General features: G+C 48.6%; 8 protein-coding genes across 8 annotated transcripts; 2 read left to right on the top strand and 6 right to left on the bottom strand.

Moving 5' to 3' along the window:
* Nucleotides 1–120: 120 nt before the first annotated feature.
* N7508_006043 (uncharacterized protein) lies at nt 121–663 on the top strand (the record flags this gene model as incomplete). The annotated part of the gene is made up of 1 exon (XM_058464109.1): nt 121–663. One exon carries the CDS (start codon nt 121–123, stop codon nt 661–663), a length of 543 nt encoding a protein of 180 aa, XP_058320587.1.
* A 399-nt stretch (nt 664–1,062) lies between these two features.
* N7508_006042 (alpha-L-arabinofuranosidase A) lies at nt 1,063–3,371 on the bottom strand (the record flags this gene model as incomplete). The annotated part of the gene is made up of 8 exons (XM_058464108.1): nt 1,063–1,410; nt 1,482–1,589; nt 1,639–1,793; nt 1,842–2,261; nt 2,315–2,504; nt 2,574–2,690; nt 2,745–3,194; nt 3,252–3,371. The coding sequence occupies 8 exons, from the start codon at nt 3,369–3,371 to the stop codon at nt 1,063–1,065; spliced, it is 1,908 nt and encodes a 635-aa protein (XP_058320586.1).
* Nucleotides 3,372–5,143: 1,772 nt separating this feature from the next.
* On the bottom strand, nt 5,144–8,970 carry N7508_006041 (uncharacterized protein; the record flags this gene model as incomplete). The annotated part of the gene is given in 10 exon segments (XM_058464107.1): nt 5,144–5,308; nt 5,363–5,579; nt 5,632–5,720; nt 5,773–6,264; nt 6,301–6,492; nt 6,570–6,968; nt 7,028–7,661; nt 7,685–7,854; nt 7,897–8,614; nt 8,633–8,970. 10 exon segments carry the CDS (start codon nt 8,968–8,970, stop codon nt 5,144–5,146), a joined length of 3,414 nt encoding a protein of 1,137 aa, XP_058320585.1.
* Nucleotides 8,971–9,623: 653 nt separating this feature from the next.
* N7508_006040 (uncharacterized protein) lies at nt 9,624–11,624 on the bottom strand (the record flags this gene model as incomplete). Its single annotated transcript, XM_058464106.1, has 4 exons — nt 9,624–10,555; nt 10,622–10,964; nt 11,021–11,291; nt 11,359–11,624. 4 exons carry the CDS (start codon nt 11,622–11,624, stop codon nt 9,624–9,626), a joined length of 1,812 nt encoding a protein of 603 aa, XP_058320584.1.
* A 1,415-nt stretch (nt 11,625–13,039) lies between these two features.
* N7508_006039 (uncharacterized protein) lies at nt 13,040–13,793 on the top strand (the record flags this gene model as incomplete). Its single annotated transcript, XM_058464105.1, has 3 exons — nt 13,040–13,045; nt 13,102–13,295; nt 13,706–13,793. The coding sequence occupies 3 exons, from the start codon at nt 13,040–13,042 to the stop codon at nt 13,791–13,793; spliced, it is 288 nt and encodes a 95-aa protein (XP_058320583.1).
* Nucleotides 13,794–14,190: 397 nt separating this feature from the next.
* N7508_006038 (uncharacterized protein) lies at nt 14,191–17,677 on the bottom strand (the record flags this gene model as incomplete). The annotated part of the gene is made up of 4 exons (XM_058464104.1): nt 14,191–14,413; nt 14,470–16,648; nt 16,708–17,531; nt 17,589–17,677. 4 exons carry the CDS (start codon nt 17,675–17,677, stop codon nt 14,191–14,193), a joined length of 3,315 nt encoding a protein of 1,104 aa, XP_058320582.1.
* Nucleotides 17,678–18,556: 879 nt separating this feature from the next.
* On the bottom strand, nt 18,557–19,161 carry N7508_006037 (uncharacterized protein; the record flags this gene model as incomplete). Its single annotated transcript, XM_058464103.1, has 4 exons — nt 18,557–18,641; nt 18,702–18,769; nt 18,827–18,929; nt 19,118–19,161. The coding sequence occupies 4 exons, from the start codon at nt 19,159–19,161 to the stop codon at nt 18,557–18,559; spliced, it is 300 nt and encodes a 99-aa protein (XP_058320581.1).
* Nucleotides 19,162–20,109: 948 nt separating this feature from the next.
* Nucleotides 20,110–22,004, bottom strand: N7508_006036 (uncharacterized protein; the record flags this gene model as incomplete). Its single annotated transcript, XM_058464102.1, has 3 exons — nt 20,110–21,402; nt 21,428–21,649; nt 21,753–22,004. 3 exons carry the CDS (start codon nt 22,002–22,004, stop codon nt 20,110–20,112), a joined length of 1,767 nt encoding a protein of 588 aa, XP_058320580.1.
* Between the last annotated feature and the right edge of the window lie 226 nt (nt 22,005–22,230).

Here is a 22,230-nt window from a genome sequence, read left to right as displayed (position 1 = left end):
TTTGAAGAACACTTGAAGATTAAAATGTCGGAGATCAGTTTAGAAATCGAGAATTTGAGAAATTGATAGTCACGATTTTGCCAGTTCTCCGCTTTGCCACTCCACCCTTTTTCCATCAACATGCCAACGTCGGAGATCTCCCATCGCGCAGCACTTGTAGCTCTCAAAGCCACAGGGAAGTCATCAAGTGAGATCTGTGCGATCACAGGTACACCAGCACGTACAGTGAATTCGATCTATACGCGAGCAATAAGCCGAGGCTTCAATCCGAATGCCCGACCGCTCGAACTCCATGATTCCTATTTCATTGATGGAGTTCGCTCTGGCCGGCCGAGCAAATGGACCGATGAGCTAAGAGAAAAAATCCTTGACAAAGTCACTGGCCCTGGTCCGGTCAGCGAGAAGTCTTGTGTCGTTATTGCTCAGGAGCTTACTGCTGAGGGTACCGAGATCTCGCATTCTTCTGTTCGGAGGATCCTCCTGAGTGCGCAGGCCGAGAAACAGACTACCAAGCGCGTCGAGAGGCAGGCTCAGAAGCAGAGGCATATCTCAGATGCCCAGGTTGGGCCTCGGGATGACGCCGATGTTGATATCGAGGTAAATGCCGAGGTTGAAGGCCAGGTCGATGCTCAAGTCCAACCCCGGGTCGGGTTGGCGCCCTGATTAATGCACATGTTGAGGTACCAGAGCCACAACCACATGGGTAATGAGCAGGTACAGTGTCATGTACCGACTAAACTGCTTGAATGGATGATATGAACCGGTCTGGAATCACCGTGCCTTTCGGCAATCTGACTGTGGAAAGAGGCATAGCGAACGGAGTCCTCAAGAGCGTCAACAGCTGATCGACCTCCTTTTAAAGCGAACTATCGCTGATCTTACATCCCCTTTGGGTTCTCCTACTATTTCGCGGGCTGGAATACCCACACTAGAGCCACAAGTGAAACGCCAAATGGGGACCAAAAACCAATGTATTTGATAATGAGCTATCTAATTTATACCACCATATGTGCATTCCAATATGGCTATACAAATATATGCAATCAAGCACACTACTTAGCACTAATTGGTGCTCAGAACCGCAACACTCAAGTTAGGCAAGCTGAAATTGAACTCGCCCTTCTTGCCAGCCTTGATAGTAGAAGTCTTGCTCTTGACAATGTTCGAGCCGCCCACCTCGTTCATAGAGAAGGCGTCAGGTGCAGTCAGGATAGTCAAGTCGGCCTTGGTGCCACGGCTGATACCATCAAACGTCAGGGATACGGGAACGTTCTCGGTGCTGTTGTACACGGCTGCCTTGAAGATGTGGGAATTTGTCTTGATATCCAGGCCTGTTGCGTAGTATAGAGGACCAAAGGCGTCAGGGGATGTTGATGGGAGAGTGTTTGTCATGAGGTTGTGGTTAAACAGCTATATTCAATATTCGGATTAGTATATCAGGATTCGCCGTGGAAGGAACAATGTTGATTGCAGTAACTTACGCTGTAGACATGGTAACTCGTTGAGCGGGCTGTCTCATCGGGGTTGGCGTTGAACGAGAGGATGGTCGGGGACCACTGGTAAGCATCCAAGTTCATCAAGAATGGCGCCTATTCGGGAGTTAGATCGATTTCAGAAAACTGGATGCGGGAGGCTCACGTATGTAGTTCCAATGATCTTGTCTGCATTGCGCTCAGCACCCAGCATGAAGACTGCTTCAGCAACCGTGCCAATCCACCAGGGATACAGAGAGAAGTTGGTGTTACTCCAGTCGATCCCGACTCCATTGTTAGTCTCGGTGGCAGCGATCTCACCTATACAACTGTTAGCTGACATTCTCATAATTACATCGAGTAACTCACCAAGAAGAATAGGATGCTCAGGGCTGTAGTTATCAAATATGTCGAACTTGGTGATGAAGTTATCAGGGATATCATACAAGTGGTAGTCACCACCCGCAGTTCCAGGAATAGTCATGTCAACGGTAGAAGCAAGAACCTGAATGTCAGGGTACTTCTCGCTGATAGCCTTATAGAACGCCGGGAACCGGTATGCCTTGTACGAGCTCAGGCCGCTGTTGAGGTTATCTTCGTTACCGACCTCGACGTAACGAATCTTCCAAGGTTCGGGGTGTCCGATCTTGGCGCGCAAAGCACCGTACTTGGTGTCCACAGAGCCAGTCAAGAACTCGATCTCATTGAGAGCATCCTGAATATAGAAATCGAGGTCGGCCTCGGGGACGAGATCACCGTTCAGGGCGAGTCCAGCCCAAACCGCAAGGACTATAGATCTTGTCAGATATGTAGATCGGATTAGAGAAAAGAATTGAACTCACTAGGCTCCATTCCAAGATCGTCACACCATTCCATATACTCAACCAGGCCTAACCCACTGGTTTCCCCGTATTGCCAGGTGGTTGCACGGCCAGGTCTGTCCTTGAGAGGTCCAATAGTCTCATTCCACTTCCAGCGACCTTCAATGGTGTCACCTTCAAGGTTGTTACCTCCAGGGAAACGAAGGAATTTCTGTTGTATGGATCAGTATATCGTGTTGTGCATTTCAAACGCAAAGTTCTGTAAGCTCCATATACTTACGGGCTTCAGGTCAGCCATGGCTTGCATCAACTCTTTCCGCATGCCATTAGGACGGTTGTTCCATGTGGGTGGGAACAGACTGATCAAATTGAAATCAAGGGATCCGCTTGATGCTTTCTGTAAATTATTAGCTGGGGCACTTTTAGTCACAATTATGAGCCTTGATCTTACCGGGCCATCGAATGTCAGCGAGAAAGTGTTGTTGGAGTTTGCAGCCTTCTTCGATGGAGTCAAGATGAAGGAATGTTGTACCCAGTGGTCTGCAACACTCTTCGAGGTCACCTTGGTGCTGGCTAAAACTTTGCCAGTGGAGGATCTGAGAGAAGCAGTAAAAGAGCCCATATACGAGCCCTTCACATAGAATGATCCGCTATACTTCTGAGGGCGAACGTCAATTCCCCAGAAGCCTGCGTTGGTCAGACCGGCTGTGCCAGTACCCTTGACATTAACTGAAGTGGGCAAGGCAGATGACAATGGATCAGTCAGGTTCTTCAGGGCCAGCGAAGAATCTTCAACAGCGGTCCAAGCCTCAAGCGAAGAAGGGAACTTGGTACTGCCTTGGAAAGCTCGGTTGCGGATCAATTCGGCATATAAACCTCCTTCTCCACAGTGATTGATCTCCTAGACAAGGGATTAGATTCAATCCTAGCGCACTGGTTGGGTGCTCGATGTATGTACCTCTTCCATAGCACCATATTGCAGGCCGCTAGTAGCATTGCCGCCAGATTTCGCTACTGAAATTGTGACAGCTGCACCATAGGACGCCAAAAGAGGCAGAATAAGGTATTGACCAAGCATGATGCCGTGTATAGTCAACTAGTTCTTTCGGTCCGCCAATCCTGTACTGAATGCAAAAAGAATGCCACGATCCGCATTGCTGGGAGATTTATATACAGACAAATGAAACGCCCAGCAAGGAGGCCATCGCCGGCTAAATCAGTTTCTCCTCATCTGTCCGATCTCTCCGAAATGAGATCTGAGGGGTTGACCTGAGCATGACGGTCGACTGGTTCTAGAGGACAATACTAGCCGACGGCAGGACAAGTACCGAGCCCCCACTCCTATTTAGGTAAATCTCCATGAGGAGTGCATGGACTAGCAGTCCATCCCTGTAAAAAGACAATGCGTGGGGAAACATCGGCAGAACTAATGGCATGTCCCCTGCATGGAGCCATGCGACGACGTTGCACCTGCATGTTGGGAGCGCGCCAAGGATTAGACTGCAAATAAAGCCTCTTCACTCTGAGTTGAGACATTGCACCGTGAAGGGGCACATATTTTTTGGCCGCCTTTTGAGGGGTAGAGGTCAACGCCATGAAGGAGAATGTGGGTTGTGATTGACGGGTAAATCAACGCGCCTTTCTCCGCATCTTCATGCAGAACCTCCACTTTTCGCTTGTCATTAATGTTTTGTCATACCGGAAGAGATGTTATCTGGGAAAGAGTTGGAAGAAGAATGGGAAAATTGCCCATGCCAAGTATAAGAATGAGAGTGTGTGTGGCCATGCCAAGTCCGCGGATATACGCGGGTTTGGGGAAGGCTGAGTTAGAGCTGTGTAAGTGTAACATGCCAGATGAAATGGGAGGAATCTGTGAAGAATGAAGGATTCTAGACAAGAAGTAAGGGTTTCATTGGAATAGATTAGTAGAATATAATCTGGACAGGTCACCAAAAGTGCTGGCAGAAGATGAGATGCATGCGCAAGACGATGCGTGTGTAGAAAGCAAAACAAAATAAAGCAGCCAACCCTCATATAGCCAAAAAAGGAGTGACTTTCAACAACCATCCGGCGGTCGTCTAGTTGGTTTATGGCGTCAGACTGTAATTGATCATTGTAATCTGAATGTCGCCGGTTCGACTCCGGCCCACCGGAATTTTTTGGATTTTCTCCATTTTTTTGTTTCTCATTCAACACTTGATAGATAGCTTGTTCTTTGCTTTTTTGGTTCTCCATATATGATTTGCAGTCTTTTTGGGCTTTCAAGAAGTCTGTTTATACTGCATTGTCTTGGTTTTATTTGATATTGAACTTCATCGTTCATGTCGTTGCCTTAATTATCAGGCCTCGATTTATGATGAACCCAATCATGAGCCTACTTGAAATCCGAAAAACGCCAGAGTCTTGTACTCCAACAAATATCTGCTTGTCGGACTTGGTTACATGGGGTTAAATGATCCTTGGATGAGAGATGTTCGACCGCTGAAGTAGACTTTGGCCCGAACGAAGAAAATCCAGCGATATATATATATTCGTACAGTGTACCCATTCCACAGTACGTCTTTAAACTGGCGGGACCATCTACCCTCTTCCAATATCCATGTTTCTTATACCTCACCAGTCCAAGTGTCAAATTCACCGTGATCAGCCATATCAAGCACTGCCTGCACATGCTGAAGATGGCATTGTGTGGCCTAGAATATTCCAAGGTTCAACTGACGCGGCCGTCTTCGAGAATGATACAGTATTGAGCAGCTTTTCAGCACAGTGGGAAACGACCGGGTCAACCAGCACTTTGAACATCTCCTGATTCTTCTCTGTTGCTGTATACGTGTGAGTTGACCAAACTATTTACCTTTCCGAAATATCCTCATTAGAATCTGTGACCCCAAAACGGATAGCATGCAAATGCTTGAATATGTCGGCAACTTTCTTAGGTTGCGAAAGATCAACGAAAGACCATGGCGCCGACCGGAAAATCTTCAAAAGAATCCATGTCCCAATGAAGAAAATAACCTGCAGGTTTCATAATCAACATCTTGTATCGAAGGATATTCCTATACTACTTACAGTCAGGTACGAGGCAAGGAAAGGCAAAAGATGGAATCCGTTCCACAACGCAGCCCCATTAGCCACCAATAAAACAAATACACACCCAAGCAGGGCTAGATATGCAAGCATTGGCTGCCCATAACCGCGGTAAGGGTAGTCGGAATAATTCTTGACGCTCCAGCGCTGGACCAGAGCAATGTTTTCACGCTCGAGGTAATTACGATGTTGATAGATGCTAAATGAAGCATGTCAATATAGCAAACGCAGGAGATAGGGGCCAGACTCACCATCGATAGAAGCGAATAAATGCTAAGCATTCACAAGCCCAAACGTGCAAAACACTCACGGATGCCATTTCACTTAGCACTTCAACAAACTGGGTTCAAGTTAACGTTAGGCGGGTTGAAAGGGAGTTTGGATAGAATTACCGTATTGACTGAGGACCGAGGACTTGAAGTCCCGCGGATGAGCTGAAGAAAAGGAACCCACCAGAACGCAATTGCAGAGAATATCATCGCTCGCAAGGGAAAACCACGACTATCTGTTGTCCCAAACGAAGCAAGGAAACGTAAGTACCACCGCCGGCCTTCACCACCTTCCAACCGACTAGCTAGTCCAAACAACGTCCGTGAGGCAACATATAGATTAGTGGTCGCACAGGAAAGACAAGTAAATACTAGAAACGTATTGAAGGTGTCAGCCAAGCCGGAGATTTTAGAAGCCAAAGCAATGACAACAAAGGCAGCGCGACTTGGTGAATTATCGTCTCTGTTTGGATCCGGTGGAAGCCAGCTAAGTCGAGGAAGATGAGGGTCTTTCCGCTCAATATCCAATGTGCCAAGGACTCCACTGAGACAATATGCGACTGTCGCGGATACTGGAATCCAGATGGCTGAGAACTTGAACGAGTTACCTCCGCCCTAGGAATAGTTTGGTGACTGTGCTGCTTCAAGCACAGACGAGGAAACGACTTCAACTCCGACATATGCAAATTCATTATTCCCCGAAACCAACTTGACGACTCGGTAGTTTTTGATACTTCTACTCGTCTGGATGGCAGGAGTGGCTTTATCGGACTCCGTGAGGCTTTGTATATGCAGCTGTTTTTCCCGAGTGACAATCGCACAGACTTCAATACGCCAACAGTGCTGCTAGTTTCAATGCCCTGATGCCTCTCCAATTAGCATAGCAGGAAGACTAAGTGAACAACAGAAGCGGGACTTACTTGAGGTTCAATGATTAGGGGATACATATGCTTTGTTGTTAGGCATGCATGAAGAACGGGAATCTTGTGCTTATGGGATCGGTCAGTTCGCTGTGGTCGGAAGACAATGTAGATATTATTCTCCCCCGAGAATGAAAGTTGAATAACATCTGATGCTGGCCATTCCAGCTTCAATCCCAGTTTCCACTCATTTGGTGATCCGACTATCCCCATGTACAACGAGCCTGGGCTGTCGCCCTTATCTTTCTTGCGCACAATACACGCCATCTTTTGACCTCCAGGCGAAATGGCCACCTCTTTTATTTCAGGCAGCGAAATTGAGACGTGGGTAGAATGTTCAAGACTGATGTTTCTCGACTTGTTCCTTCTTATATCACGCCGTAGATCAAAGACAAAGCACTGGGGACCAGCAAAACTTAGTAAAATGTGGGACGTCAAACATGGGATGCAGCTCTTACCGGAAAATCAATGCCCGACAAGATAGCTACCGAATACGTACTTGTCAAACTAAGGCTTTTCCAAAATCGCCGAGGTTCGCCGGTCTTTCTCAAAGAGAACTCTGCAACCGGGTGTAAGTTCTCGCCTTCTGTGCGCCCGAACGACTGGGTGTAAAGCGAAATCGTGAAATCATTCCAAAATGCGATGATAGATCCATCCGGAGATATTTCGCAGCCTTTGAAACCCTCCTTAGGTTTGAAGAACCAAGTGTCAGCCCGCTTGGATGCCTCTTTTTTGCTTCCCATTGATCCACTTATGCGGATATCCTGGAGCAGTGCGCGAAATTGGTGGTGATCACCACTGGGACGCTCTCTCGGTGTGTCATCCAATTCCCTGTATGCTCGATGTGCTTTGCTCAGCTGTTTTTGCAAATCCGCCGCAAGATCCCTGTTTTTCTGATCCAGAACAAGAACGTCTTGTTCAAGATAGTTCAATATTGATTTCAAGGCTTGCCCCTCTTGTGGAATTTGTTGGTTCGCCTTCTTGATCAAAAGGTCATGGCATAATCTGATCTCTGGATGGATCTTTGGACGTCCGAAGGCCGTGTTTGCGACGAAAAACCGATCATAACCGTTTGCGGTGCGATGATATAACCTTGTGTCTTGATACTTGGTCACCCATCTGTGCCCTCCGCCAAGTATGTAAACAGAACACTGATGATGAAGCCCAGGGACCAGACATCGCTGGCAGTCTTCATGCTTTTACTTGGGAGAAGAGATTCAGGTGCCAGATATGTGCCTTCTAGACGCTCGTTACGAGTTCCAGCAAGGGATGGAGCATCGCGCCGCTCAAGAAATCAACTTGTAAAAGTTCTCTCACGCCATTCAACCTCATTATCATCCTGGTACCTGATACGAGACATGCCAAAATCACTGATCTTCCAGATATAATGCGGCTTCCGCTTCCCATTATCATCGATCTTATCCAGGAATATCAAAATGTTATCTAGCTTCAGGTGCATGTGGTAACAGACCAGTTTCCCACCCAGAGGCATATCAATACCCTTATGGAGGAATTTCAAACCTCCAGCGACTCCTGCAGCCCCAAGAATTATATCGGTTCTTTTAGTCGCACTTGGTCTTGGCCGTGTATCATCTTTCATATGAGCTCTGAGGTCCTCAATGGCGAGAGGCATGAAAATGCTGTACCCAGCCGAGCCGATCTCAAGGCTCCCATAGATCTCGGCAATATTCGCACAGGTCTGCTTGCAAGATAGAATCTGTTGCATGACCTCCAGCTCAATATCCTCACTGGACTGGAAATCTTTGCATGCGATATCAATAGGATCAGAGTTGGCTGATCTCAGGTTGCGAAAGAAGAAGTGACCCTTGGCAATCTTCACGCGATAAACCGTGCCAAAGGCCCCTTTTCCCCGAAGCTCCTGTTCCAGATAAGGAAGGCATTCGCGCTCCAAGCTCTCAATGCGATCCTGATCTTTGCTGCAAATCACAACAGGAAAAAAGCATGCCTGGGCCGACAGAATCTTGTCTGGCGTGACTGGATCCACGAAAATCGATACAAGGGGTTCTCGTTTCGCTGGTAGAGAGCTGAGGCCTTTGGGCTACTTCGTGTCCGTGGGGGCCAATAGCTTGACCGTGAATGTTCGAGCGGCTTCTATTGTACACGACGTGAAAATAAGGATAGCCAGAAATGTGTGAAGTTTCCGTTGACCCACCCTCCTAACCAAAGTATTCAGTTCCAGATTCAGGTCGTATGTTTCAATTTGAGGCAACTGGAGACTGCGAAAGAACATGTATAAAATCTCCGGCTTGAGCACCTCTTGGGCGGTCCCGATCGGAGCAAAACGACCCACACGAGTCCCATCTTTGTAACAGTTCTCCAGTCTTCTCATGATTTGGGTATATAGTTGGTCACATATTTCGGCGTATTGATCGGATGCCATGGCGGAGCGTATGAGGATGTGGAAGAGTGAGGGCTTAGACAAGCATATAAGATGAGTCCCTGAAGCCCCGCACTTTAGCTGAACGAGTTCAGTTGAAAGGTCAAAGAGCGCTAGACACAGCCCGCAAACCAAGTGGTCTGGGTGAAGGGGAAGCAAAAAAGGGGCTTGCTGAAAGTCGCCCAGGTGCTGTGCCCGGGTGTTTGCCCGGGCGATTTGCCCAGCGGTAAAACCCCCTTTGCACCTCACGTCTGCCAAGCTTCACTCACCAACACTACCATTTTTGGTGATGATCAAAAGAACTGGAAACTGAGGAAAGATAAGTTCTTCGGGAAATGAACCCGGGCTTGGATGTTGTTGCGTCGGGACCAAGGCACCAATTAGAGAAAAATGGGAAGCAATTATCGCCAAAAAAAAAAGATCAATTCGGGTATATATTATTAGTCAACTTTGTTATATTCTCTAACCTGGAAACAGCAGAGATTGACATATGCAAATAAGGGTGACAGATGGAGAACGCAAAGCAAAATGCAGATAGCGATCAGCATCAACGGCCATAGTTGAGTGCCAAAGGACTTATGCAAAAAAGAGACTCATTTCACATGATGCGCCTACATGACTCTGGGGAACAGAGCCAATCCCATTCTGTAAACTTCTCAGAAGACTGTTCCGTGGACTTGGGGTTTCTTCTTGAGATCAATATCTCTGATCATCATGGTCCAAGCAATGGCCAAAGCCATGATACCCAGACCAGCGGCCAGCAAACGCACTTCAGTGTATCCGTAGGCATGCTGAATAGCAGTCCTTGTCGCACTTCCGACTGGGTAGCTGATCTGCGTGGTGAGATTCTCGTAGATATCATCCAAGCTCGACATAGCTGATTCAGGAAGGTAGCGGATGAGCGCCTTCTCGAAGGTATTGGTCCAGATAGCTGTGCAGATAGTATAACCAGCAGAGCCACCGATGGTGCCAACGACATTGAGCAAGGCCAGAGCTGCGGCGACGTGCTGGTGATCTACGGCAGCAAGAATAGCCAGCTGCTCAACGATAATGAAAATCGAACCACCAATGGAGATGAAGATCTGACACATAACCTGGTATCCAACAGACATGTTCGGCTTGCGGAAGTAGATCATCAAACCTTGCGACAAAAGGTACAAAGGAACGGAAATGTAGAGCAGCCACTTGAAACGGCCAGACTTGCGAATGACGAAACCGACAAGGATGAGAAGCACTCCGGAGACAACGTCAAAGGTGTTACTGATGTAACCAGCTTGAGCGACAGTCACGTTGTTGACAACCTGCAAGAAGGAAGTGAAGTAGTTGTACCAGCAGTAGTAGGAGATCTGGTAAGTCGCATCCAAGAGACAGGCGCCAATGACCGTCCGGTCGAGCAAGAATCCCATAGGGAGAAGAGGCACGGGGGCCACCTTCCATTCGTAAAAGGCAAACAAGAAAAGCATGCAGAATCCTACAACAAGCATAGCAATGATATAGCCGGTGCCCCAGCCATTAGGGGCCTCACTGGCGATATCGAAGGGAACCTCAAACAAGACGAGACCGATTGTGAACATGACAACACCGGGCACTGACCAGAGTCAGGATTAGTTGATCTAATGGAGTGAATAATTGCTCGGGTGGTGGGAATACTCACGATCAAACTGCATGGTCCAATACCAGACGCTCTGCAAGAACGTGCGGCCGCTAGACTGTCTCAGGACATGTCCCTGCTCAACAGCCTTGTTCAAATTGCTCTGGAGCATGAAATATAGTGGCGCCGCGACGATGGGGAAAATGATGGCCCAACAGCCAATACCCCAACGCCAGCTTACTTGGTATAAGAACTCATCGGCAACCTTGGGGCCAGCAAAGGCGGTGATAATATAGGGCGATGAGGTGAAGGCGAATGCTAGACCTCGGTTCTTCAAGGTAGAGGAATCGGCGGTGATGACATCGACGCAATACTCCATTCCGCTGAAACCAAGCTGGTAGAACATCTAGGTCTTGGTTAGTACTGCAAAGGCCCTGGATGGCTCCGCATTGGCGAACTTACGTATCCGACACAGTAGATGGCGAAGCTGTTACACGAGGCGAACAGAATCAGACCAAGAGTAGCGCAGATAGTCATCAAAAGGAAACCCTGAGCACGGCCCCAGGTATCCATGAGCTTTCCAACAGGCAGGTAACAAGCCGCAGTAACAGCATCAGCGAGAGCCGAGGGAACACCGGACAAGGAGTGAGCCTGGAAAGAGCTGGAAATGTACGGGCTCAAACTCCCGAACACGGATGACTGGAAGGCATTGACGAAGTAGAGGAACCAGATACTATTTAAGGTGCGTGTTAGATCTGATCACTTGGTTGGGCAGCGAATACAAGTCAAAAGGAGCATACTTAATAAAGACACAGATCAAGGTGGTCTTGGACCAGGTCATGGTGATGGCTTCGACATTGCGGACACCATGTTGAAGATCGTCGGAAGGCTGCTCCGGTTCTTGAGCCGTGGTCATAGCCTCAACAGTAGGCTCTCTCTTGGCTTCCTCGAACGTAGCCCCCTCGGTAGATTCAACCGAAGAACTAGTCGCGGTATCAGCCTTGCTGTCGGCGCCCAAGCGGCGCATGACCGCCCGGCCCCTCTTGATCAAGGGACGAAGACCCATTGTAAGTTAAAGATGAGGATAATCAAGAGATCAAGAGTCCAGAACATGGGAATCCACTACATTTATAGAGAAATATTGTTTACCCGAGACCGGCCGTCGGCCAAAACCACGCGCTCTGACACGCAGACAAAACTGGGTCTTTGCGTGGCCAAGAGTTTTAATTTGGTAAAAGCATTTTGCGCGAGTCCACAAACGCAAACTAAAGCGTTGGCGTTGTCTTGGAATCTCCACTAGAAAGGCGAAAAGATCTAATCAGATGTCGCGGTGATCTTATCTAGCAAGCCCTAACCCGCACGCAGTAAGCGTGGCCCACCCAAAGCTTCGGAGTGGCTGCTTCAAGCTTCGCTTGGCCTTGTACAGCTGTGGGCCATTCCACTGCCATTTCCCTGTTCTCTGTTTCGCATGCGCGACTTTGGACCTCCAAGTTTATCAGATTTTATCAGATCTTTCCCCTTGGGGAACTTCGGGTCCAACCGAGACAACTCCGATCTCAACTTTGACCAGCTTGGATCAGCAGACTGACAGCAGCATAGTTCTAGTTCCTGATATTGGATAGCAATACCCGACAGTAACCCCTTCTATCTGAATCAAAGCGATTTTCAAAAGGCAGTGCACCACGAGATCGCCACAAGCCAAAGCCCCTTACAGTATTAAACATATTCCCAGTAGAGGAAAGCGTGCGACGCAGGAATCGTCGGGCACACGCCTCCGGTGGTCTACTAACCATAATTTGTCTGTTCCGATAGCCACAGTGGAGTCTCGGTCTTACAGCGGCAGTCTCGCTGCGTTCGAATAATCGGGCAGAAATGCCGACAGGGATAAAAATTACTCTAGAAAAGTCTATTCGTGCCAATCATATGTCTTCGTAGTGTTGATTTTGAGGCAACTGTTATTAATATTATCAAAGTTGTGGTTCCATCCTGTCATAGTCGCCGATGGTCGCGACCGATATCCATTCTCAGGATCGCGTCCGCATCACACCACTTCGAATTTGGTAAATGTTGTCCGTGGAATCTCCGGAGCAACTTGAACCTGCTTCAAATCCGATTAGATGACTCGCCCCGTGGCTCTCCGCCACTTCCGCCACTTGTAAAGATCACGGAACTGTTGGAAGCAGGGTTTCCGACACCATTGAATATTCTCGGAAAGGGAAATCTCCGTACCAATGGAAAATTTCCACTGGTAGCATTGAATATCGCTGATATTAGCGCGGCTGATGAACGGCTTTAGTTCCCTATTTTGACAACTTTGACCGATATTTACATGTATTCGTGCTCTCACCTATATACTTATGTTAAGGCATAGCCCTCTATTAAGATGACAGTGCACCTCAAGCTCAGGCTTTGCCAGCAGCTAGGAACTCTCGGTCGAAAATTTCAGGCAGCTGACACCTGGTATCACCTGCCCTAACCTCGATGCTAGCAAGTGATATTGTGTAATTGGCACAACCACCACCGAGCCTACAACCACCACCGAGCCTACAACCACCACCGAGCCTACAACCACCACCGAGCCTACAACCACCACCGAGGCCGCGCCCAGCAACTGCCCCATTATCCCCGGCATTGCAGACAACTACGATGGTTTCTATAAAGTATCATTCGGCGATCAGTGCGGCACCATTGCCACCAAGTGCAGAGTTGAAGAGCTGGAACAGCCAGGACAACGACAGTAAGTCCCTCACATTCCCCTTTCCTCTTTCCGTTCGGAACACGGCAAACTGTTTCATCACGTAAGATCGGAATCTAACATTTATAGAATGCGCAAAACTTTGGCTAGACGTCTGCGTGCACGTTCCTAGCACTACCATCACCACGAAGCTTAGGGTCTTGACAGCTGCCCATCCACTTCAGCCTCAACAAGTCCACCATGGGACCTAACTAGCTGAAGAGAGTGAGTGCATGATATCACTACAAACACAGAGGTCTTAGATTACTACCGTCGGGCCATAAATTCTTCGTACAGGGTACAAGATGGAGCTTCCATGCGATACATGTCGCAGGTGATTCGCCGAGTGTTGACGAGACAAGCCATTTGGTTCAGTGCAGCCGCCTGCACCTTCAAATGCTAACAAATGGTAGAGATATCAACGATGAAGACGTGGCTCATGTTTATCTCACCTTTGCAGGCCTTAACAGCGATTTCAAAATCAAGTTTGATGACGCCTAGGACCAGTTCAATGCCTTGGAGAAGATGGATGCTTCGTAGAAGAACATCTATTCGTTTGGCGGGTCAAGTTGTCCGATGTAGCGATGCTCCAGTACTACAAAGACGTTGTCAAGCCAACTGTGAAGGAAGCGTTGCAGGAAATATCTTTGTCTACTGCGTTGCCAGCATAACGCATAGCTTAGAGTATAATGGTGTTGGTCTGTCAGACTCAGTAGGACGACGCACAATTTACTTGCATTCTCTACGGACATGAAATCATATTTCAGCTTTTGTTTCAGTCCATAGAAGATTCGCACTCATGCCAGACACGCCAGGCTGTAAAGCAGAGCTTGTTTCAATTCATGTCGAAAGTGTCATGTGTACCTTTTTCTTTTCCTCACGGTTAACAGTCACGATTTCACTCCCGGTTAACGTCGTTTTCACTTGTCGAGATTTGTCTCCCTGCAGACATGTTCTCAATCGCTTGTTTGATCTCATGAACCAAAGGATCGTTCTTTGGCTGTTGCGCAGCGTGAAAGAAGCCGTATAATTTGACTTTGGGATAATGACTCCGTCGTTCACGCATCATTTCGATACGCCGAAAACTGCTAAAGTTTTTTCTCAAAAACGAGGACATTGTCCTTGTATAAAAGCCTTAATGCACTGATCCTTTGAAAAGAATTGACAGCAAACTTACTTGGGTGTGGTCCATTCCTCCAATATGGCGAAAAGGTTTTTGGTATACAAGTGATCTTCCCCGTATACTTGACTATGAAGATGTACGCACTCTCTCATCATCGCACAGCATTCAGACCTTCGGCCTTGGTATGCCAATGTGATAGCTAGCCATCCCATATTCCTGATTGTGGTTGGGTGCCCAGGCCCAAGCCGATCTTTTTGGATGTCCAAAGCCTCCGTAAACAAGTCTTCAGCTTCCTTCAATCGCCATTGCTCCAGGTATATCGTTGCCACAGCTACCATAGCGAAGGCCGTTTGCGTATGATGAGAGCCTAGGGTATGCCTAGTAATTTGGAGCGACGAAAGAGATAACTCTACCGTGTCCCTCACTTTTCCCTGGGAGGTGAAAACCATCGTCAATCCAAAGATTGCGTTTATTGTTTCACTAAACCCCGGACCAAGGGCAACAAGATAGTACTTAATGGCCTTCTTATAGAATAGTTCGGCACTGCCGTGCTCTTCGGCCATGCGATATGAGCCTGCCAGCTGGGTATGGGCACGTGCTGTCATAATGTGATCAGCCCCGTAGATCTTGGTTGTGACCTTTAAAATCTCCTTAAACAAACCAATAGCTTTTCTTGATTTGCCTTGGTTCAATGCAATATCTCCGAGTCCGTTGAGCCCTGAAATGACATGGCTACTCTCAGGGCCGTGCAAGATGTTGATCACTTTGATCATCTCATGGAAAAGTGGCTCCGCTTCTCTGAATCTTCCATCGTAGGTTTGGCACCAAGCTACCAAGGATAACATATGGATTCTTTCAATTGTGACATTCCCCTTCGCTATGCGATTGAGAAGATGAAGGGCATGGGGCACAATTCCTCGCCATTCGTCCCGGGGAAGCCCTTGGTCTACCACTGGGAAGCACTGGGACACACGCCGCAGGACATAATCCTGCCATCCTTGCAATACGTTGATTGAATGAAGCCAATTCCTTGTAGCAAGATGTACTAAGCGGTGCATATCAAGCAGAGATCCCCCGCGTTTGACCGTGACAAAGGAATATGACGCCAGAGCACCGACGGCCTTCTGTCTCTCAATATCGGTTGCTGGTGGCAGAAGGGCAACCGGAACATCTTTTTCTTGGATACAAGAGATAAAGCAAAGAAAGTCCGCAGCTAACGGATGATGCTTTCGGACCTGCTCGAAAGATGTAAGCCACGTAGTAGCAACAGGGTTGCGAATACTTTTGTATCGGCCATTATCCTCGAAATCCTCGCTCAAAAGATCTATTGCATTCTGTTCTTGTCCATCCAAGAGCTCAACATAACTTATGATTGTCATTGAATTCTCGTTGATGAAAGATGCAGCTTGAACAATGGCTAAGGGAAGAAATGTCAACCGATTGAGAAGCTCTCGGGTGCTTTCGGTGTCATTGATGAGCTCTTTGTCCACCAAGGAGTTCCGTAAAACATGGATAGCTTTGTGTACTTCCATTTCTGGAATCTCGATAATGTCTGTCGAGGCCAGATACCGAGCTACCTTACTACTCCGAGTAGTGAAGATAATAGCCCCTTGGTCGCTGTTGGGAAGGAACTTTTTCAAATGTCCAGCTGTTGAATCCCCCTTCTCGGTCCACATGTCGAAGTCGTCAGCATTGTCAAAAATCAAAAGCCATCGGCCAGCGGTTGGTTTGCTGAGATGAATTTGGACAAGTCTCTTCACATCTGCATCTGCACCCGAGATGTCAACCATTAGCTGCTCTGCTACCGTCCGGTATGCTTGCTCAATGCTTTCCATGTCCACTGCGGGCACCCAAAAAACTGCACAGTCTGGGTACAGCTCTCTTGTCTGATACGCAAGCTCCAAAGATATTTGTGTCTTGCCTACTCCACCAAGGCCAAAAATTGCGAACCTGTCAGGTCGGTTCTTGAGGAAGAGCTTTCTTTTAACCTTGCCCACGACTTCACGGTCAACATACCGGGGATTTCTCTCAAATGGAACGACCCAGCAAATAGGCCTCTCGGCGTGGGATTGAAGTTTTGATGAAAGAACTGTTTTCAAAACACGATTGCGAGAAACCCGATTGCTGTATTCCTTGTCGAACGAATACCAGGTCAGCCAAATAATTGTTTGTAGGAAGATATGCCGGGATTGTCTTACCCGTATGGTAGTTTCAAAGTCTATATCGGTCTTTTCTTTAAATGGTCAGTACCATAAGAGCGAACTGGAAACAGATTCTGATCGATGCACTTACCCTCTTTCTCGATAAGGTTCAAAATACACTCACGCACACAGACTTTCCGAGCAGAATGATGAAGATAGGCATGTGTTGCAGACTTGATTAGGCTCTGCTTTTGGAACTCGGTCATATGTACTCCTTGCAATCCTTGTTCAACGTTGAAGCGAAAGAATCGGTTTTCTTTTACTTCATTGCTCCATCGTGCAGTGAAGCGACGTTCCGTGCTCTCGGGTTTGGTTGCCAGCCTGACGAGAGACTTTGAAAGGAACTTTAAAAGATTGTCGTCGATTGGGACCTGTGCAGGATTGCCTGTCCCAATTGACACAAAACACTTGACCAACGGTTTCAGGTTACGGCTTGTAGTGCACCATATGTCGGCTGCTTCTTCCTCCACTTCTTCGATGGGGTTGTTAGCCCCGAAGGCACCATCAACGAACTGGCAAGCTCCGATCGTCACAGATTCGAAATATCCTGTTGCTGCGGATGTTGCCATTGCTGCTTCAGATATCGTCGCAGGCAATACATTCTCATTTGGCACTGTATAGCTTCGGAGACGTGTGACTTGTAAAGTGTTTTTGGACGTTGTGCAAACGAAGACTTTAGAGCGACGAGGCGTCCCATCGTTCAAAGGCTCAGTTGGAGAATGCCCACAGCGTTCAATGACATCTTCAACAGCCAGTTTGAGCTTGCGGCTATCATACTGCGGCCTGATATTCCCAGACCAGTCCATTGGGACATTGCTAATCTTGTCGCTAAAGACTGACTCCATCAATTCAGTATAAGCAAGGAGACATTCATCAACACCCATCTCCAACCGTCCAAGCATGATGGCAATCAACCTAGAAAAGACGCTCATATTAAGTTGAGTAATTTGCACCCCAAGGAATAATACATACCCTCCCGTGCTTGTACCTCCAATCAAATCAAACACATCGCAAGGTTTCAAAGCTTGGTCGTGTTCACGTTCCGAATTGAGCTGGGTCATAATGTCTTTCAGTATGAGAAGACAAGATAACCCTCTCACACCACCACCATCCAGAGACAAAAGACAGAGTCCATGCGTATGACGTGGGTTTGGACCAATCTGACTGTGCTTGTTCATGTTGGCTAGGCCGTATAACGTATAATCAAAACATGTAATCACAATGTTGGACAGCAGCAGATATAAATATTGTTTCTGTTAATGCCAATTCGGGGACTGCTTTCCATCTTATTTTACATAGAGCAAGGCGCCTAGACACAGGAAGGAGACTTCCCAGCCACCAATGACCCGCTAGGGTAGAAATGATCTAGATTGCCAGCAAGGCGCCTCTATGCAGATCGCCTATTTTCCTACTAAAAATAATCCAGTACATTTCTCTAGTGTTGAAAATGAAACAAACTACTCCGCACTGCATCAATTTGACGCATACTGCTATTTAGATCACAATCTGAGAATATCATCGAAATATACACTGCGGATGAAGATCATATCCCACAGGGTCAGTGTAGTATAACACTCAGCATTAATCCCAAGTATCAGGGAAAAAAAAAAAAAAACCATTACACTGCTTGGGGTCGATTGAAGTCAGGCTTTCATCTAGGAAGTACGTATGTGCATGATCGTAGATAAACAGGGGAACGTTTGCAAACCAATGGAACCAATGGGAATCAAATTAACTCAAGAATGTTAGGACAGATGATGGAGCTCGATTTGAGTATGCTGGAAATTTCCATCAAAGAAACAAGTTCGACTAAATGGGGACGAAAGGAAATTATTGCATTGAAAGAGTGCTGTAGTTTGTCCCAAAACGCTGCCGGGCATAGCGAGAATGATCAACGCCGGCAAGAAGAAATATATCATCGATATCGTGGGTCGTAGAGTTTAGCACATCTCGCAGCACTCAACACAGTCGGCGCAGCACTCGCAGCCCTCCTCGCAGACAAAGCAACAGCACAGAGTAGCCAGACTGGTAGAAAAGGTTGATGTTAGTGGCTTTCTTATTGACCACAAGAAGACAAACACTTACCACCATCCGAGGCAGCCACCACCGCCAGACTTCTTCTCCTGCTGCGGCGGGGGTTGAGAGTAGTTCATCTATAACGTTATGTCTTAGTATTCGCAGTATGTGAAGTTACAGATTTCAATACGTACGTTCTGCTGAGGAGGGGGGTATCCCTGGGGAGGGTAGTTCGGGTCATAGCCGCCTTGGGGAGGGTAGCCCTGAGGAGGGTAGCCCTGCTGCGGCGGGTAGTAGCTATATTATCCGAATCAGAACGAATTCCATCATGATGCGAGATATGCGAAACGGGGATGGACTGAGCCGCAACTTCGCGGTCGCAAAAGAATCTGACTTCCGCCGACCTTGTCCATCGCATCCAGTCCCATTGAAACTCAAAGCGACCACGGGATTTGAGGGTATATGCGATCGAGATATGGACTTACGCCTGGGGAGGGCCCTGAGGAGGATACTGCTGCTGGTAGGACATATTGGCACTGACGGTTCTGAAGAAATAGGAGACAAATCAGCAAGTGCTCACAACCAACGCGATAGGGATGACCTGCGCCTCGGGGCTATTAAAGCAGGCCCTGAGAGGATACACGACAGCCACAGCGGTGAAAAAACACATACCTAGGTCTCTTAACGAAGATTGATTGCGATCGAAACTGTAATGGACGAACTGAGATGAGTCGCCGGAAGAGATGAGGGAAGCGAGTTGGAAGGGAAAATGAAGAGGAGAGAGAGAGGATGAAGGAGGAGAGGACTCACGGGTGTAACTGAAGAAAGAGTTGGGGGTACTTGGGAGGTACTTGCCCGGGGGCCCCGAAGTGAGGGTTTGACCGCCAAGAACACAGGGCTGAGGTACCCGCGAAGTACCTTTTTCTGCCCCTTTTGCTTTCTCCGCGGTGAGATGTTTCCTACATCTTTCGCTTTTTGTTTACTTTTTACAAACTTCAAGTTGGGACTGGAAATGAATCTGACAGAACACATTCAACTCATCTTGGGGAACAGAAGTACCCAAGCCTCGTACCCTAGCGGTATCTCACTGATTCAGCCACCAGCCCTACTGACCAATGCAGTCAGCCACAAATCTCGCTGCGACCAGAGCGCACTATTGGCTGACAAGGCCCGCAGCTGAGGCATGTCAGCCACTCACGAAATATTGAGGAAATCCAGCGCGTTCTCCCGGATGATCGGCTTCTCTTGGCACTTCACCGTATTGTTGTTGCCTACGCGGTACCCGATACGTCAGCTGCAGTACCACGGATACCTGGAATGCTTGTACTCGCTACTTGATATTCATTAACATTCATTATAGCTGCATATACATATATCGCCAATGAGAATCACACCTTGACCCGAACCCCCCCTCCCAAAAGAATACAATACAGGAACAAAATAATATGAACAGGAACATATAAAAACTACGCCCAACTCACACATACGAATCCACTTCTGGCGAGAACGGTCGCTGGGGGTCGAAATAGAGCGGGGACTTGGGAGAAGCTTGCTCCTCAAGCTCGAGGTCGAGCTTGAATGGCGCGCCAGGCGCCTCGGAGAACTGATCATACCCATCAAACGGGGCCGATCCCATGTCAAACGGGACATAATCTTCCACAGTCTCGCAGACAGTCGCGTCGACCTCATAATTCATCGAAACTTTGCGCTCACCCCCAACGAGAACACCCGACTCGACACCACCCAGAGATGCGCCGTCAATGACCTCCTCAGTGGCAACCATCCAATGCTTCAACACATCCATGGACGGATAATTACCACCGCCCTTCCCACCGCGCTTCTCACTATCCTTGCCACGACCACCGCGACCTCGCTGACAAGGATTGAAATGGGTGCGACGTAAATGCGCTGCGGCATTATAATTCGCACCATACTTCTTCCCATTCCGACATGCCTTGCAGTTCCCCAGGAAATTCCCATCAGTTGAGATATCGACACACATCCACACTTTGCGAACGGAAGAGTGCACGCGCTCGATGTGGCGGCGCAGCTCGTGGTCACCGTGGAAGCCATCCGGATGGTCTTGGCAGAGATGGCAGTATGTCTTTGGGCGTGGAGGTCTGTGGATTGATGCTTTGGGGATCGCGGCGACTTCCTTGGTTGTGCCGTCTGCCGAGGAGATACGAAGCATCTTGCGTGGGTCGCTTGGGTCGGAGAGGGACATGGTGCTGTCGTGGGAGTCGCGCTTTGGCGCAATGGGACGGGCGCCGTGGGCGATTTGCTCTTGGGTGCGGCGCGCCGCGCGCGATTGTGAAGCTGCCGAGTTGATGCTGTCGAAGGAATCTGAGGGTCTCATTTCCGATGCCTCCATTGATGGGAAGGCGTGGGGCATTGGGTAGAAGGGGGTGGATGGAGGAGCGGAAGTTGAGAAGGGGGAGGTGTTGGAAAAGGGCATGGGGATTGTGGGATCTAGGTCAGGATACACAGAGAGAAAGGGGTCTTGATACGTGAAAGGGGAGGAAGTTGGCACCCAGTCCGGAGGGATGGAGCCGATGGAGTTTGGAGTTGGAGATGGTCCAGACGAGTCGAAGCGGAACATGTCAATGCCGCCGATGAGCGAGTCGGTGGTCTCGCTGCGTGACATTTCCACCGCCGATGTCGAGACCTGGTCGAAAGGGGACGTCCAGGGGCACGGGAAGGATGGTCCAGTCCGTTCGTTGCAAGTCCAGGCCGCATCAATCGGCTGCGAGGTGTCCAGATGGCGGGCGTACTCGGAGGGGCGAATACTCGTCAACATGGTCGAGACGACGGGTCCGGGGGCCGAAGGATTGGCGTTTGCCCATGGCATCCCCGGCAGAGTGTCGATGAGAGACCGGGATCTGCTGGCTTTGGGAGCGGACCATGGCGGTGTGACGGTAGGCTCCCTCGAGGGTCGACAAGGACGCGGTCCGCGGTAGGTCGGGGGATGAGGCGTGGGAGAGGTTCCGAGTCAGGTCGGAGACTGCGAGGTCCGGGGTCTGCCAATGGTCAATCCAAGGACGGATGTGGCGGGTCAGAAGTCAAGAGAAGCGATCGCATGGGAGCAGGAGACGTGAGGAGCAAGAGACCAAGGTCACATACGGTGGCTCTCCGTTTTGCCCGCGGGAGACCAGAGTCACAGGGAGGTATCGTCCGAGGTGTCGCATCTTGTCGAGACCGTTTCCCCGGTTTCCCTACGGGCTCCTGGGGGGCCGGCATGAATTGCCCAAGCCGTTCCCTCCAGAGTTGGATTTGTTCGGATTCCGAGAGGTGGGAATGTTGAACCAAAAAGGCTTCGCGGTATCCGGAGATGGCTCTCGTGAACAGTTCGTCATCGGCCGGGTTGACAGTCATGGTGCGGAATGGTTCCTCACAATGGACAACGGCCGGGGAAGTCACTGTCTATCAGTAGTCAAATGTAGGGAGAGGAGTCTGCAGAGGTTAGTCTATACCAGCGACGAAGGACAGAATAGGAATCGCGTACGTAGATCTGGGGAGAAATAGTTACAAAAAGTAAATGGCAAATGGTCGATGGCAGATGGAAAGCCGATCTTATCAAGGCAGAGGATCTGAAGCGGAT

The sequence above is a fragment of the Penicillium antarcticum genome (assembly GCF_028974205.1).
Source record: "Penicillium antarcticum strain IBT 31339 chromosome Unknown utg000005l_segment0_segment0, whole genome shotgun sequence".
Taxonomy (NCBI): domain Eukaryota; kingdom Fungi; phylum Ascomycota; class Eurotiomycetes; order Eurotiales; family Aspergillaceae; genus Penicillium; species Penicillium antarcticum.
This window is presented reverse-complemented; position numbering and strand designations above follow the sequence as displayed.